Genomic DNA, 18,648 nt, shown 5'->3' with positions numbered 1-18,648 from the left:
ACTTCCTGTGTCACTAGCCCTTACCTTGCACAGCTGCATTAGCCCTTACCTTGCACAGCTGGCATTAGCCCTCACCTTGCACAGCTGCATCCAGAGTTAAGCTTTAAGTTTCAAGGGGCTAAAGGGCTTATTTAAAACAACGTTGAGGCTGAGCAGCCTGTTAACAAGGAGGCACATTGTACAAGATTAACACCAAGCAGATGTTTTCATTGGATTCACTGAAATAAGACTGCTAGAGAATATGAAATGCAATCCACAAATCCTGAATTTATCTGCCTTGTACTAAACAGGGTAGGGACAGGAATACCTAAAGGACCAGCTCCAACGACATGAGGCGTTGCTGTGCACCCCAAGACTGTCTGAAGTTTGGTTGGTGGTGGGAATGCACATTGGGGTTTGCTGTGTTGCCATGCCTAGATGTTTGAATGTGCTGCCATGTTCTTCGGCCCTGTGACTTGCTTTATATTTGATTGGCTGATACCTATTATACTCTCTACTGTCTCTTTTTTAACAAGGGGGACTCTGCAACAAAATGTAGCTGTCCGGAGTTCTGCTGTCCACTCTTCCAGCCAGCCAGCATGTTTGGTCCTCCTCATTGAGCTGCTTTGGGGCTTTCCCAAAATTCTTTTTGCAATTTTTTGTAAACCTTGCTTGGGGTACCCCCACCCAGCTTGCTGTTGCCTCCTCACTTGTCTTGAATCACAGAATTGTAGAGTTCGAAGGAACCACGAGAATCATCTAGTCCAACCCACTACAATGCAGAAATCTTTCACCCAATGTGGGGCTCAAATTCATGACCCTGAGAGTCTTATGCTCCATGGTGCCATTTTGGCTACACGAGGATCTGCATTTGCTATTGAGCTTTCGAAATAAAGGGAATAATTGTCTTTATTGATTTATGACACAAGTGACCTTTTGTGCCTGTAACTGAGGCAGAAAGGAAGGATGTAATAAATGATAAATTGCTACATGAAGCTGTGCTGCTTCATATGTGCTACAGTCTCTCTTAAGCATACTCCTGATGCCTTCAGTAAAATTCCTTCTTAATTAAGTGTGCTGGACATGGCTATGGTTTCCATCATCCAGTCTTGGCTGAACTCTCCCAAAGATGCAGGACTGGAGATATTCCCTGTTGCAAAAAGGTCGGATTCACTCCCAATTTGTCTACCACAGAATTCTAAAACATCATTCCATGGTTTAAATTATCTCCTGGTGTGCTTGAAAATTGGCTTTGGAGTGTCTGGGATTTTTAACATGGCTCAAAGAATACCCCACCCCCCCAAAGTGCTGTAACCTTAGAGGCCAAATATACAGTCCTATGTAACATTACTCACCTCAGTGGTTTCAATCAATCCCTACTCCTACATGGTTCGTTTTGGCATGAGCTTCAAGCAGCAATAGCTCATCTCCGTAGATTCTTCATTCACTATCTACCTTACACATCTCAGGAAGGAAGCTTTCGCCCATGAAAGGTGATTCCATAATAAAGCATTAGGATTCAGGCAGATCAGCAAGTTCTCATCCATCTGCTACTGATATTTGTACCGGGGGTGGCGTGGGGAGAACCCTCACTGCCTCCCAGGATAATCTGCCATGGTCTTCTGCTCTAAGCCTCCACTGAAGAGCAACATTGTAAAGTCTTCTTCCTATAACAAATTGTGCCAGAGCTTCTACTCTTATTAGAGACGTGGTTTGGACTGATCTTTTCCTTCCCGGCAGTCACTGCTGACCTCCACTGGCAGTCTCCTTTTATTGAAAACAAACATCATGAATTCAGCTAGAACTTGCCTGCTAATTTCCTTTAGTAGAAACTGAACTTGGCTATTTCACAATCCTGTTTCAAGTGCTCTTTCTCTCTCCTCTTTTCTGCTCCAGTCCTCCCCCCCCCCCCAATCTATCAAGGGGCATGCAGGTACAAGCTCAGCACTTCATTTTAAAATAATGACAAGAATCCGTAGATTCCAGTTCCAGGAGAAGAGAGCTGACAAAGGCACTTCCACTGACCTCTGAGGCCTTTTACTTCAGAGTAAAAGGACACCTCTTCCAAAGTGTCACAGCTCATTTTGTCGTTTTGCTACTCTCCTCAAATTGATACTCTACTCAGCAATTGGTCCCTTACATTCAACAAGATTCACAAGTATTGGCTACCACTGGCACCAGCAATTCTGAAAAAACGTTACTCTTCCTTTAAAGATGGTTGTAGCAATAGGTGTTCATGAGAAGTGCCCCTTGGGGCTAAGCAGCAGGAGAATCCCCTTCTGCCAGAAAGTACTATTCACACCCTTTAACCTCCAGCTGTTTCAGCTTTTTCTGAACAGAATTGTCCCCCCATTTCCTATTCAGTAGCTGTACTGGCTTTATTGCATCGCATAAGCAATTAGAACTAAACAGGTTTTTAATGCCAGAAGAACGCATACTTGCAGCAAATGACGTAAGAACCCAGCTGTGTGGAATCTAGAATCACAAGATCTACAAACATTACATACACACACCATAAATCAGTTAAGATCATTCAGATTTATTTTCTTAAAAGTGGACAGCCGGTAATTTTTTTTATCATTCACTGTTTTCTCTTTAGGTTTTTCTTAGAGCCCTTGGCTGAGAATTCTCACTAATCTTCATACAACTGGGGAACGGAGGGAGGCAGGAGGAGATTTTGTGTGTGTGTGTGTAAGTGTAAGAGCAAGTGTGTGTGTGTGTGTATGTGTGTGCATTTATGTGCTTTACGATTCTTGAATGTATATTTATTTACACACTTAGCTTACACTGAAGTCTGTAAGAAGTCTTTTGCAAGGGACAAGGGGGAGAAGAAGGAACCGCCTGGGCACTGGCCCTAGGATCCATGTGAGATTATCCAGTAAGTTCACACACAGCTTCTCAGGCATTCAAACTTAGCTGTAAATTTGCTAGAGTAATATGCCATCCAGTATTATTGGCATACAGGATGAAAGGGAGCCGAGGAATGCATCACTTTCATTCCTTAAATTCCACTAAGTTTTGTAAATTTAAATATCAAGACATTTAAGTATTGTTCATATCACTCATCTGTTCACCTAATAATTACAGCACATTTTTTAAAAATAAACACCCCCCTCCCAAAACAAAACAAAATGACTTAAAAGGCTATATTGTACACAGTTTCATTGGCTCCTGTGTTTAGAAAGGCTGTTGCAAATGTTGCCATACTTGTCAGAATTTCCTTGGAGCAATGGAACAGGATTGTCCGTTGGCACACTCAAAATCCAGACACAAAACAATAATTTAAAAAAATGTATACCTTCATATATCTGTATTTAAAAAAAACCAACAACACTCAACCACTTATTCGACTTTTAGAGTTTTTGTGAAAGAGCACAAAGATTTGGCAAAAAAAGATGTAAAAGAAGACTTTTGATGTATAAAACTCCTCACTGGTAGAAGAAACACTGACCACAATTTGGCCTTGTCATTACTTAACATTTCCATTCATTTCTTATTTTTTGCACACATGTTGAAGTTGTGAACAGCAGAAGGGGCTATACTGGTCAGGGTGGCAGGGACTCACAGGGATGATTCTGCACTATCAGTTCCTTCCACAGAGAGATAATTCATGATAAACCATGATGCAAAGACAATGTGTGTATCTAGTATGTACTTTGTACTTGCTGCAAGTTAGGTGCCTGTGCACGCTTGATCCATGTGTACATGATCTGGTACAGGTCAAGTACCAGACGGTAGGTTAAAGGAACCCTTTGCTCAGATATGCCTGTTCTCTAGCCTCTGGTCTCTTCCCTCTTGGGGGTTGGGAGTTGCAACACAGCCCTCTCCCCAACTCACCAGCTCTGCATAATTCCAACAGTATGATGGCTTCTAGGACAATAAGGACAACAATCTGTCTCATTATACATAGAACATGGTAAGCTCTGCTATCTCGTGGGGGGGGGGAATGAAACAGACGGAATGAGCCAGTGGATGATGTGATAGTAGTGAAAACACTTCCATACAGTTCAGAACCTCGCCATTTGGTGGGAGGCTTGCACACTCCAAGACATTGTTTTTGCAAAAAGGTGTGTGGGCAGTTGAAGGGATCTGTGAACATACTTCAGATTTCTCCCTTCCGTGACTGGGTCTTCCAAGCACTACGCCATTGTTTCCACTGTGGCAAGCAGCTGTGGCTCGCCTGTTTCACATCACCTTAAGAAACCAGATTCATCTGCACAGATCCTCAACAAAGACCAATATACTTGAGGTTGTTCTGAATGATGACGTCTGTCACCGCATCAAACACAAACTGGATATTACTGGTGTCAGTGGCGCAAGTGAAATGTGAATAAATCTCCTTGGTCTCCTTGTTGCGATTCAAGTCCTCAAACTGACGCTGGATGTAGACAGCTGCCTCCTCGTAAGTGTTTTGGCCTTTGTACTCTGGAAAACAGACTGTCAGAGGGATGCGGCGGATTTTTTCAGCCAGCAGATCCTTCTTATTCAGGAAGAGGATGAGGGAGGTGTTGATAAACCAGTTGTTGTTGCAAATTGAGTCAAAAAGACGAAGGCTCTCAGCCATCCGACTCTGTGGGAAAAGACAGAAGCATCAGCAAAAGAATCGCACACAAAATTACGCAGGAACCTCAACAGCCATAGCCACCTCAGTGAATAGTCTTAAGGTGCTTCTCACCCAAGCTGCCCCAAAGATGGATTTTCTTTTCAAGAAGTGTTAGCTTGTACCAGCCTTGAGTAGTCTGCTGCCTTCCAGATATTGTTGGATTAAAGCTTCCATCAGCTCCACCCAACATGGCTGTGGTGTCTGGGGCTGATGGGAGTTGAGGTCCAAAATGTCAGGAGAGTGCCAGGCTTTGCAAACACTGGCTAATTTAAACTTGGAAACAGCAGATCTCTTTCTCTCTCGTTCTGGTAGAGGAACCAAACAAACACATAAGGCTTTCACAGCACCAGTTGTAAAATGGAAAAACAGTTTTCCAAACTCATGTTCACACGTGCACATCCACACTCCCACAACCTACTGCATGCAAACCATCCACTTGGCCACAGAGTTACAACCCTTCTCCTTCAGTCTCATTGGCGCCACATAGGCAGATTTATGTGCTGCTTCCTTGCAGAGGAGAAACGCTTTCTGTTTAGAGAACTTCATCACATGTCAAGCAAGCCCAAGACATCATTTAACAACATACATTTTTTATAGCCATCCTGCTGCTAGGATGATTTCGCATGGAGCTGTCCATGGTACGCTGTTTCCTATTTAGTGAAGACATAACTTTGAACTCCACTAAAAAACGACGTTTCAAAAGTATTTGAAGTAATCATTTCCAGAGAGGAGGGAGCCCACCGCACAACCGGCATTTGTGACCGTTCAAGGCCAAGCATTTCATCAGGTGCCAGATGGTCACTTCTACATTTGTGTCCGCAGGAAACTTGTACTCCTCTTGCCAAGCACAGCAGATCAAAAGAACAAAAACCTCCTCCCGCTTATTTATTGTTTAGAAAGCACCTACATTATCCTAGGTGCTGTACAAAGCTAAGACCACAGACTTACAGCCTAGTAGACATTACAGAAGGAAAGGGGGCTGGGAACGGGAAACTAGCAGATTCAGGCACTAATTCCTGATAGAAAAGCTGTTTGTGGAAAGCAGAGCCCAAGACCACTGGACTCCATCCAGCAGAGGCTAGGTACTTCTAATCTCATTTATTTCATTGAGGGGATTAAGCACATACTTGATGGGATTTAAAGTTGCTTAACTTTGCCTGGATTGCGCAGGAAATAGTTTTCAAAATTTATATATGTACAAGCAGGTCTGCAAGTAGTGCTGTTTTGAACCAGAAAAGCATGGGTGTGGGCAGCCTGGATTTCCTTAGCCCTTTCCAGGTATTACTTGATATAATAATAATAACAACAATAATAACAGCAACACAGTAAGCCAGTGACAATTAACAAGGCCTTTAGAGGGAGAAAGTACATAAATTCTACAAGCTGTTGTCAATCCAAACAATGGCTCGATTTCCAAAACCTGCCATCTGGATGGGCCTTTCTTAGGAGCACCTCAGGTCACAAGCCACCCAAGGTGATGCCAGTTACAAAGAGAGATCAATGTGCCTTGGAGGCTTTTAGTATATGGAAAGAGTAATGCAGAACATTCATGTTATGAACAAGTCAAATGCTTATACAAGGCTGAATTCTTGTAACAGTATCTTCCAGGAACTTTAATACAACAAACGGAGAAAATTTGCAGAAAACCCTGCAGGGAATAACACTGGTCTGGTTCATACGTCAAGGCCTTCAAGAGAGGAAACAAACCATGTGCAGAGTAGCCTTGGTTCTGGAGAAATCACAAGATAAAGGAAGCAAATCATTATAAGATGGATAAGCATCCAAGGTCATGCTTGTTCATGCTTTAGAATTCCTGGGACTAATTCAAGAGCTCTTACCTTATGCCCTCCCTTTGAGTCATGTCCTCTCCACTGCAAATGCCCCTGCAGATTAATGCCATTTGTGAATGATGCTCTTCATTAATGGCTCTATGATTGAATCACACTCTGAAGCAGATCACCAGCTTTTGTGATTCTGAAATGGAATCCAGGGTCTGACAGAATAAAGCTTCACTCTCACTTGCCTCTTTTCAAAACTGAAGGACACAGTAGCAAAGTTCCCTCTTGTAATACTGATTTCCCCCACTTGTGCGATTTTGTCACAGTGTCGCATTCCACCCCTACGCCCTGAGAGCACAATGAGTTCATCTTACATCTCTGGCGTTTCAGAGAAGTCCAGGGCTCCTCTACTTTCCATCATCATCAACCACTGGGTTTCTCTGGCAGCCAGGCTCCCCCCACCCCCCACCTGAAATCTTCTCTGTCTAGAGCAGAAAAAGGAATTCAGCTCAGAGGGAAAATCAAGATGATTCACAGAATATTAGATGAGGTAAAATGAGCAAAGGCAAAGCGGGAGAAAAGAATGGTTTGGGGAAGTTAGTCCCCATCTGCAAAAGGGGCTGTGAACTTGGAGTGGAGAGGGATGAAGCAGCCAGCCAGAAGGGCTCCAGCTGTAAGCTTGCATATTGACTATTTCAGAACAGTGTTAATAGCTTGAGCATTGCACTTTGTATGTCTTACATGTTATCTTTTCAGATGGTAACCAGCCCTGAACTAGTGAAATAAGGTGATACATATAAAAATCAATCAGTCATTATATCAGCACTTAGCTTGGATCAGCTCTGCCAGAAAATGGCCTGACGGTAGACAACGAGGGAACACACTTTTGTCTAACCACTGTAATTGAATGCAGTCACTTGAAGTTCCTACTCAGGTTTCCATGGAAATAGCAAATAAGCATAGCGATATTATAGGTGTAAATATATTCAGAAACACGGGGAAAGATTGTGTGTGTGTGTGTGTGTGTGTGTGTGTGTGTGTGTCAGGTACTGTAGCACTGAAGCAGGCACAGAGACAGGCACAAAACATTCCACACAAAGGTTTGCAAAGTGTCCACACCAAGTGTCCCCCAATGGCAGAGGATTCTTCATAAGTTTTCTGGAGGAGTCTTCATAAGATTCTTCATATGTGAGCTGAAACTATGCGAAAGAGGGTGGTGGGTGGTACAGAGACCCACAGGCAGGAGCACAAATGTTACTTGGATCGTTTCATAGAGTTGCAGGTTCTTAGCAAGCCCTTTATGCTCTTTACAAATGGGGTGAGGTAGATGTTCCTGGTACAGACCTGGCAAGGCTTTCAGGCCTAGTACTCCACAGAGGGGCATTTGCTACAGCAAGCAAAGAAGCTGTAGGTGCCAGCAAAGTTCTCCTGGGTCTGACCTCAGAAACCAGCTTTGGCAGTTGTTAAATGCCTGTTCAAAAGCATAGTTGAGCTGCTAAGCCCCCGTCACCAACCCTTGTCCCTCAGGGATCAGAATCCAGACTGGAAAAGGCCTCTTGCTTTTCCTCCCCACCACCTACCCCAAGCCCACCCCATCAGAAAGCAAGGAGGTGGGTTGGAGGTGTTTCCTTCCCTCCCTCTCACAGTGACTCGCTGCAGAGGATGTGAGGACATAAAGAGTTCTGCTGCCTCTTGTGTAGTATTTCCAAGGTCCCTGAGGCTTGTATGGGTCGTAGGCCCGAAGGGGCCTTAAAGCCCAGAAGCCTATTTGGACTGGACATGCTCACACCTTTCACCCCAGTCATTAGAAGACTCTAAGTGACAACCCTCTGCACTCGCTGCAGCCTCCTCTGCACTACTGTGCAGCAGTCCATTTTGGAGGTTACAGAAACGCAGATCAGTCTCATGAGGTCCCCATCTTTAAGGAAGGACAACAAATGCAGCTGAGGAAAAGGTATGTCTGTCCCCACCCATCAGCGAACCCTATGTGCTTATTTTATTCCACAGCAAGACAGGAGCCAAGAGCAGCTCAAAGCAGCAAACCTGTTTGTGTGTGTATACGGCAACCTCATCTTCCGCAGACAGACTGGGTACAAGCACAGCCTTCGCCAGGCAGCCCCCCAAAGGCACCCTTCCCATTGCCTGCAGCTCCCCTCCTGACTGCCGGTACAGAAAGGGGGCAATTCGCCCCCTTTGGTCATAATTACACCAAACCCAGCTGCAGTTTATCACAGCAAGGGCTACTTTGCCAAGATGGCGGCCTGAGGGGGAAACTGTAGCTTAAGCCCCTAATATTTCTCCATTAAAAACTGTCTGCAAATGGAGTGGGTAATTATTTTCCACTGTATACTATTATTCTTGCGGTCCCTCCCACTCCCACATTCACCTCCACATAATCCTTTAAGCATTTACCGTAATAGGGATATATTTCCCTATTAAGCTCTTTCTGAATTTGTTTAAAAATAAAATCGGTCTCTTGCCTTTTCTTCTTTAATTTGCATCAGAGAACTAATGGCAGATTTGATAATATATTTCCTGGCTGCTGCTTCTACTTTTAATTGTGGAAGCTGCATTCTTGCCTCCATCCATACAAGGCAGCAGAGTATTAGAGATTACCGACCACACACTTTCACTGCGCAGATACTGGTGGTTAGGTAAAACCTCTTTAAAACTGTTTAGCAGAGTTTATCTTCTTTCTGTCTCTTGCGCAGAAGCAGTGGACAATGACGAAGTTGTTCTAAAGATGACTCACACAAACTCTGTGAAGTCTCGGTCAAGAGATTTTATTCCCAGACCGGGTACAAGCATTACGGTAGCCAATATATTTTCAACTGTTAACATAAACAGCAATTAACTGCACACTTTCAAACAAAAGTCTTTCATCTCCTACACGTCGTAAATTACAGGAGCAGTCCTTCAGAATATTTTACAGGCAATACTCTTCGGACAGATGTCTTCTTCTTATTTGCACTTCCAGCTGATGATAATTAAGCCCAGAGTGCCACTCCCATATATAAAGGAAAAACTATGTAGCCTTCTAGAAACTTTCTACTTGTTTCTGGCAGAATGATTCCCTAACACAGAGACCAGTCTGCTTTTCAGGGGTGAATGATTTTTCCTATTCCACCTCCAAAGCCCTATATGGCTTGGGTCCAGGCTGCCTGAAGCAGCCATATCTCCCTATATGAGCCTGTCTGGGCTTTGACATCTTCTGGGGAGACGCCACTCTCAGTCCCACCACCTTCACAGGCACATTTGCTGAGGACATGAGAGAAGGCCTTCTTGATGTCTGCTACCAGACTGTAGAATGCCCTTCCATGGAAGCTTTGCCTGACTCCCTCTCTGCTTTCCTTTTGCTGGCAAGCAAAGACTTCCTTGTTCTAGCAGGCCTTTGGCCACTTAATGTCTGTTGTGACAGGTTCTTCTGAGGGTGGGTGTTGCACTTTGCGTGTTTGCACTTTAAATTGGTTTTAGTAATTTTTAATAGGGTTACAGTGGTACCTCGGGTTAAGTACTTAATTCATTCCAGAGGTCCGTTCTTAACCTGAAACTGTTCTTAACCTGAAGCACCACTTTAGCTAATGGGGCCTCCTGCTGCAGCCACGCCGCCGGAGCATGATTTCTGTTCTCATCCTGAACCAAAGTTCTTAACCCGAAGCACTATTTCTGGGTTAGCGGAGTCTGTAACCTGAAGCGTATGTAACCCGAGGTACCACTGTACTTCTTTAATTGGTTTTTTTAAAAAATATTTTAATTGATGGTGTGTTTTTAGCTGCAACTGTCTTAATCGATGTTGTGAGCCAGCTTGGGAGGAAGGTGGGACAAAAAATAAGTCTCTTATGCCCTGATTTTGCAGCCATGTCACAGTAATGCTTGCTCTGCAGTCTGGAGATGAGGGCAGCTTGGCCTTAAGAGGCCTCCTTAGCTGCAGTACCATAATAAGCATGTTTGCAGGGCTGCAGCTCAAATCTTGGCTCGGGGGGGGGCAGAATCAGCCAATGAAAAGAGAGAGAGGTGCTGCAGACAGTGCCACCCCCACCATGCCAAGTCCTCCTCCTCTTCACAAAATCTGCCCCCAGAGTCTGGGTGCCAGGACCCACAGGAAGGCACTGGGAAAGGAAAACCAGATATGGAAATTATTCTCCAGGTTTTTTGTTTGGTAACAATTAGTTGCACCCTTAAGGCAAGCACTATACCAGGGTGGACAACCTGTAGCACTTGGGCTAATGACATGCAGGCTAAACCCTGATTTCAAAAGCCCTAAGCAAGTGGTCAGTTTGGGCTTCTGACAAGAGTGAATTGTACTGCCCTTGATAGTTCATTGGATAGCAGGAAAGGGCGTGTCTCTCTGCTCTGGTCCTAATGACCCTCCAGAGAATGCTGGGGAAGCAGGAGGATGTCCATCCCTAGTAATGCCTTCTTTGGGAATCTGAGATTGAGGATCCATGGGCTGCTGTGCTCAAAGCAAGACCTGTAAGCCGCTGACGCTGCTATGTCAGCATAGCAATCTCTTAGGGATTCACCTTGGCTACAGTACAGGCTTTGAAACAACGTATACTGCACATTTAATTGTGAGGCTTCTCTCTCTCTATGAAAATTGTAACATAGTGTTCACATTATTGTTCAAGACATTGAGGAGGCCACTGCATGGAACAGTGGTCTTCTTCTCTGAGAGATATTTCACCAAACAGAGTTGTGGTGCAATATTCCGACCCATGCACAACATCTCCCCAGAGCAAGGCACGGGTGGAGGCAGAAATCGGGGACCCCTGCTGATGCCTTCTAAACCAGTTACAATTCCAAGAGGATTAAGCACAGTATCAGTGCCAAAATGTTGCAAATCCATTTCAAGTAGGTAGGCTATTCCCACAAAATCAGAACCATTGGTCGAGAAAGAAATGTAATGTTGCTCAACTCGATTTGATTCTGCGAAGAAGGCAACATTTGTATGTGTGCCTATGCATCATATAGGAAGTCTCAATCTGTGTTTAAGGAAACTGGAGGAGTTGGGTGTGTGTGTGTGTTTTAAAGGAGGCCTATTTTTAACAATGCATTCAAGCACATGTGTATAACCACCCCCACCCCCCAGTATGTCAAGATGATAATGTTGTCACTTTCGAAAATAAAATGCAAAAGGCAGAAAGTCAAGTAACATTACATTGCCCTGTCCTTAAAACTTAACTCCAGTTAAGATGTCTTTAAGCAGGGCCTTCCTAAGCACAAATCTTAATTTTCAGCACACATTTTTGTGGTGGTAGGGATCTGAGGATCAGGGTAAGGAGAATGCATCCCTGCTGCCCGGGACCAAAGAAAATCTATTATTCCACTCTAACAGAAGTTGTTTGCACTTATAAATTTTATCTGAAAATTTCAAATAAATTGTTCACAAAGTCTAAAGGGAATAGAACAGTTGGACTTCTGGGATCTCCCACTGCTCTGACTGCTGTGCATGTGAAGCATGGCTGGCCTAGAAGACTGGGTAACCCTTGCCCTAGTGAGGCATTTGGAGAATGGAGCCATGCCTATCTGCTAAAGAGATTAAGACACACCATGCAGGAACTTCAGAAGGAGAGGGGGAGGTGATGGTTTAGCATAGTGGTTTTCAACCAGTGTGCCATGGCACCCTGGGGTGCCTTGAATGATAGTCAGGAGTGCCACAGGCAACTCTGGTCTCTGTCCTTGTTTCCTCCCCCCCCCTCCTCTGATGCCCCATCGCATCTCTGCCTCCCAAAGGCTTGCACAGCTGTTTGTTGCAGCAGCCCTGGCTACAAGCTCTGCAGGTGAATGGTGTCTCTGGGGATGGTCAGAAGGTGCTGGTTGCCAGGAGCTGAGGTGGCCTTGGAGTAGGCCAGCAAGCAGGAGAGGGAGTCCAGCCAGCCAGTCCGCCAACCCTTGCTGTAGTCCCAGGCCTCTATGGGGCAGTGTCAGGAGGCACCTCTCTTTGGGGCAGGGTGGGCAGCTCAGAGACCAGGGGTGGCAACATCAGCTGCCCAGAGGACTCCTAAGGAGAGGGGAGAGGAGAGGAGGCTGAGGGAACACTCCACAAGGGAGGGAAAGGGTGAGAGGCTGCCAGCTCTGCTGGAAAGCAGGGGCACAACTGGGCTCCTGAGCCCCACAGGGGTGCCGCAGAAAGAATGTAGTTGGTCAAGGGAGCCATGGACTGGAAAAGGTTGAAAACCTGGTTTAGCAGAACAGGCATCCATATGTTACCTAAACAAATCATTGAAATCATTGCAGCTGCCTGACGAAGGAGAATGGCCAGATGCAAGGGAGGGGGGAAAGGCATAAATAATCCATACGTTTAAGAGCTCTATAGCAAAGAGCACTTTAGCAAGCACCCATCCAGCTGCACCTGCTATATGCCCCCTTTACTTAGCAAGTATGGGGATCCGCCTGCTCACCCCCTTTGCCCCCAAATCACTTACTTTCTACAATTAAACACACATCTCAACATGCTAGGATGGCTTTTGTCCTCTAAATAATATTCAAGCAGAATAAGCATGTAAACATCATCTGACACGTTGTACTCAAACTTACATGAAGCAGGACCAACATCATCTGAAACATGTGTCTGGTTTCCCCTGTCTGAATCAGAGGGGTCTCACTGTGGAAGCAGCCAAGTCCACATGAGTCAGCCGTTCACCCCTCAAGCTAACTCTGCTGACGTGAATAAGAGAGAGAAATTGTGCAGAGGCACAGAGGGAAATGTAGGGATGGAAGAATGAGTGCACAAGAGCCAACCTTCTTTCCTTTGCAGCTGGGGCTGCTGCACATGGAATTTGGATAGTGCTGTGTACGAGTTACTTCCCTTCAGAGCCTGGCCTTGACAATGCCAGTGCCTAGCTCTGGGCTGGACTGACAGTTACCATTAAAGAAACCCCCTCTGTGTTACAGTCTCCCCAGGTTCTGCTGTGAGAATTTAGGATTTACAAGCTAACGATGGAAGGGCACTGCTGTCAGAAAACCTCAGAATGCATTTATGTGCTCCATTACAGACACGTTGTTATGGAAACAGGGGAGGAAAAGAACTGGGGCTGCTGAAATAGAGGAAGCTTCTGGCTTAAGATTGCAAGCTGAAATTCCTTGAGCACGGGAGCAGCACCCCAGTCAAGGCGGTTCCAGCACATCCCACCTGTCCTATGCGGAGTGAGTCCAACTCCTCAAATAGAGTTTACCAGCGTTTGTCAATAAGAAAAGGCCACTCACCATCCAAAAGCAAGCCTTAAAACATTTTATTTTCTAACAAAGCCAGACTCAAGCATCAGATGTATTTTCAGGCACCTGCATTTAAAAGAGGTCTTTGAATCTCTTTTTGTAGAAAATGCCAGCACAACATTATGACCTACTGAGCCAAATGCAGCCCACTGGCTATGTCCTGTGGCCAGCCAGATGGTTGCTTGACAACTCCCCTGGCAGGCAGTAAAAGAAAAAGTGGGGGTGGGGGTGGACAAGCAGATTATCAAGCATTTGGCTTGCTGAGTCACAACTTGTGCAAGCCTGCCTTATTTATTTGTACCCAAATTGACAAATTAAAAAATTATTCATTTGCTTAGGGACTGGCCTGGTTAAATAATTGTACACAGATCTGACACCAGAAATGGGAATCATTCAGGAATCAGTAGGATAACTTTTCAGCCTTCTGGGCCTCTCTGTTACAGTGGTACCTCGGTTTACGAACTTAATCTGTTCCAGAAGTCCGTTCTTAAACCAAAACCATTCTTAAACCAAGGCACGCTTTCCCTAATGAGGCCTCCCACCGCCAGTGCCCTTCCACCATTTTGATTCCGTTCTTAGACCAAGGTAAAGTTCTCAAACCGGGACACTATTTCTGGTTTTGTGGAGTTCGTAAACCGAATCGTTCTTAAAGAGGACTGTTCTTAAACTGAGGTACCACTGTACTGATCTTAACGTGGCCATCCTGGAATTAAGCAGCTTTAAAGGGGAACATCCAGGGTGAAATTGCAATTTATGAAAATTTTCAGTTCTAGTCACTTGTGTCTAAATAGAGACCTTGTTCCACTGTCTCAGTACAGATGCATAAAATTTACACAGCAGTCCCAAGATGATTCTGTTATCGCCAACCACTGTTACTGTGAAAGGTGACCAGGCTCTTTTTGCAAACACAAGAGGATCACACACTATGCATTTGATGAAGTGGGCTGTAGTCCATGACAGATTATGCCACAATGCTCCCACAAGACCCTTTGCTGACAAAGTTAACAAATATTCATAAAATCTTGTCTTAGAAAATTGACAGTTTCATCAGTTAAAAAAACCAAAACCCTACAAGCAAAATAAACAGACTGTTGCATGTCCAAAACATGTTCCTCAATACACGAAACAGAGCACTCCGTCAAACAAGGCTGCATGATGCTAGGGCTGTTGGGATTTGTAGTCCAAAACATCTAGAGGGCACTGGGTTGGGGAAGGACGACATGTACCCTCACTGCCTAGGGCTGAGTTCTCCCAACCACTCCAAGAGTGCTCACTGGAGCACAGAAAAGAGGGTAAAAGGTGCCCATAGTCATTCTTGATACAAACTTTGTTTTTTTTGTCTGTGTTTTTATACAACCCCTTGTGTGTGCCAATTAAGCCCATGCCTCCCGAATTAGTCTCATTTTGGACATCCAATAGTATCTTCATTTTTTTTAAAGGGCACATGTAAAAAAAACCTGTACTATTTTTCATAGTGGTCAATGCTCCATTTATTCTTGGCTCCTTCACACTGAGCAATTGTGTAAAATTCTTGTCTTGATAATATTCCTCAGATTATCTAGCTTAAAAGACTGGGGTTATGCATTCCTTAGGAATGATCATATTCCAGCTTTCTTCTGGTCTAATGTGCGCATATCTTTGCATGCCCACTAAATGTTGAACATGCAATAGTTCCATTACCTGAACCATAACCGTGCTCTGATCCTCTTCTATTGCAGAATCATATTACTTTGTAGGATTGCTAGTTTCTATCTTCTACCATATCCCTCAGGAGATATTTATGACTTTATAGACAGTTGCCGAATGAAAATATTAAATTCAGCATGATGGCTTGCAGTCCCATCAAAAGATGTTTTCTCTGAAGTATCACCGATTTAAATGCATTTACTCCTTGCTACAATACAAATAACCTTTAGGACTGCAGACTTAACACTCCCTAATCAGGAAACGGCTTGATTGCAAAGGAGAAAAAGCTTAAACAGAAATAGATTTGATTCTGAACCAAGGATAACAGCAACAGTGGAAATTGTATCTGATGGAAGCAGTGGCTCGGAACTGTCCAATACATTTATGACCATTGACACTTTGGGTCACGTACATCTCAAGTTTTCCATTCTCAGTGACAATAGAAGATTGCTGGAACAGTCAGGGGCTTTTGGAGTTCAAACGCTTACAGCAGCCCCTCTGCAAGGATTGCTCATCTAAGCAAACGAAACAGATATTGGCCAGGCAGGCCATGCACATTTCCCCTAACTGCGAAAGAAACAGTGGAATGAGCATGGTAGCAGGCAGAGCAGCAAACCATTTCTAATAAAAACCAGTAATGTCTAATACTAATTCAGGTCCATCAAAACATTGCTTGAACCCAGCATGGCAGCCCTGTACATCCACCCAGTAGTTGCCAAGTATGCCTGCACACTCACTGACATATTCATGCCCTGTATGCTATGAACATTTTGGGGCAGGGGCCCTTGGTTCTAAAAGGGCATTGATTGATTGATGGATTCCATTTCAATACAGAAGGAGGTAGACTCCACCATGGTAGCAGAGCTGGGGTGGGAGAGTGCCAGAGCTCTGTCTAGTTAGGTTGTATGGGATCATTTTCAACCTATTGCCTCCGAGGATGTGGACAGGCTACTTGGATGAGCGAAACCGACCACCTATCTCCTTGACCCTTGCCCATCCTGGCTCATAAAAGCGAGCCAAGCAGGTTGGACAATGGGCTGTGTGGGATGGTGAATGCTTCCCTCTGTAAGGGAGTCTTCCCTGAACCCCTTAAAGAGGCAGTTATTAAACTTCTTCAAAAAACCATCTTCGGACACGGCTATTATGGTCTATTATCACCCAGCCTCAAATCTTCCATTCCTGGGCAAGGTCATTGAGCGGTTGAATCCAAATTGGAAGGGATGTGGACCATTTGCATCCCTTCCAATTTGGATTCAGGCCCCATCACGGGACTGGAATGTTTTTAATGTTTAATGTTTTAGATCTGTCAGAAGCTGCCCAGAATGGCTGGGCAACCCAGTCAGATGGGTGGAGTGCTACTACTACTACTATTACTGCTACTACTACAGTGGTACCTCGGTTTTCGAACGTAATCCGTTCCAGAAGACCGTTCGAGTTCTGAAATGTTCAAAAATTGAAAACTCAACAGCCGACAGCTAGGCCTCAGGATCTTGCACTCAGCACTCAGCATGTTCGACTTCCGAGGCGTGTTCGAAAACCGAATCATTTACTTCTGGTTTTACGGAGTTCGTAAACCGAAATGTTCGTCAATGGAGACGTTTGAAAACCGAGGTACCACTGTACTAATAATACCCTTCGTCAGAAGACCATAGGGAGGTGTACAATATAAAACCACAAAAATACATAACAGAGTAACAAACAGAAACAATAACAACCCCCACTTGTGCAAGTAACTTGGATTCTTCTCCATCCTGGATGATTACAGCTGCTTTTGAGGGACTGAGACTTTGGCTCCTCAAAGTTTCCCGTAGAGATGAAGAGAAGACAACTGTCAGGCCTCTTCTCAAAAAACAAAACAAAAAACTTTTATCTGCCAGACTGAGGCTGAATCTAAGCGACATACAACAGCCTCCCCCAATCTGGTGCCCACCAGTTGTTTTGGGGTACAATTCCCATCAGACCTAGACGGCTTTATGATGCTGTGGATGATGAGAGTTGTAGTCCAAAACATGAGGAGGGCACCAGGTTGGGGAAGGGCGATCACAATGAAGGTTGGCAAGTTATCATACTTGTAAGATTCAATAAAGTTCAGGGTTTGGGTGTTGCTCTGGATACAACATTATGCTACAAGGGGAGAACAATTTCTTGGAGTACATTTCACCCGTTTACTTCTGATGAGAGGGCTGTAATTATGTAATTATTTAAATTTATAGAAGGCCCCCCCCATGTTAAAGATTGTTAGAAGGCATGCAGTGAGAGAACTGAAACGAGAACAAGAGCAGAAGCCTCGCTGTTCAAGAGCCAACTTAGCTACATTTCCTGGTACTCCTGAATTAACAATTTTCTTTCTGTAGCCTCATTTCAATAGCCTTCCTTGGCAAACATGTCTGATTATCTAAATGTTCTAGGTCAATCTTGCTGGCTGGGGCTGATGGGAGTTGTAAACATATTTATTTTATTTAGGGAAAGCATTTATAATCTACATTTCATCCGAAGCTCCTAGAATGAAAATAGACACAGCCCAATCCAAAAATGAATAAAATTAAAGCAGTGTAAAAGGAAACAAGAAGTAAACATCAGGAGGCCACCAGGCCAGGGGACGAATGATGAATCAAGCCCAGATGGCTCAAGCTTCTAGTGGCAAAGTTTAACCTTGATCTGAAAAAGTTGCATTGACCTCTATATCTACAATCCCAGAGTGGTATCAAGGTATGCAGGACTTTTCAGGACTGCTTTGCAACTCTGCAAACAATCCAGGCAAGATTGTTGCCTGATCTCTTCCCTGCCTAAACCACATTAACCATTATAACAACATTTGAAATGATCCTTCACTCTCTCCCACCATTTGTTAGAACAGAAGGATCTCTCAATGAAGCAGCTCTTACCTCCGACTCGAGCTGCTTGTCATTCTCCATAATTGCACATCAATTATAAATAGAGCCTGAGATTACTACTTAATTGCATCCTACAGAAAAGGGTGCATCCCCCCCCAATTATATAAAAAAGTGCTTTGTTTCAAAATTCATAGGCCTGTAGGTTCTCCTCAGTTCCTATGGACACCAAGCTGAATTATCTGTTTCAGGAGAATATTGCCTGGAATACTGAGCCCTTCTTTTATTTCCCAGAGGGGGTGACATTATCAGAGGTTTGGAAAGATCTCCCAAGCTTTCTGAAGTGCTTCAGATGAATAGGGGAAGGCAAAGCAGAGTGTGCAAGGCTCCTGAGACATTTTCTCTGACATTTGTTCTACCTCTATTCTCAGAGGCTATACACTGCTGAATAGCAATTGCTGAGAATTGCAAGTGGGGCAAGCGTGTGGGCTCCCCACTGGGGCATCTGGTTGGCTACTGTAAGAACAGAGTGCTAGATTAGATGGGCCTTTGACCT

The 18,648-nt window shown here is 44.4% G+C and overlaps 2 protein-coding genes across 5 annotated transcripts in view; one reads left to right on the top strand and one right to left on the bottom strand.

The window, feature by feature from the left end:
- RSPH14 (radial spoke head 14 homolog) overlaps positions 1–18,648 on the top strand; it is a 61,330-nt gene that overhangs the window by 5,972 nt on the left and 36,710 nt on the right. The window lies entirely within an intron of this gene.
- GNAZ (G protein subunit alpha z) overlaps positions 2,499–18,648 on the bottom strand; it is a 40,170-nt gene continuing 24,020 nt past the window's right edge. The window contains exon 3 of the mRNA XM_082203384.1: positions 2,499–4,549. Coding sequence (XP_082059510.1) covers positions 4,205–4,549 — 345 coding nt within the window. The 3' untranslated portion in view covers positions 2,499–4,204. The remainder of the gene's footprint in view (positions 4,550–18,648) is intronic.

The sequence above is a fragment of the Podarcis vaucheri genome (genome assembly GCF_965113315.1).
Source record: "Podarcis vaucheri genome assembly, chromosome: 16".
Lineage (NCBI taxonomy): Eukaryota > Metazoa > Chordata > Lepidosauria > Squamata > Lacertidae > Podarcis > Podarcis vaucheri.
The sequence above is the reverse complement of the archived record's forward strand: the minus strand, read 5'-3'. Positions and strand labels throughout refer to the sequence as shown.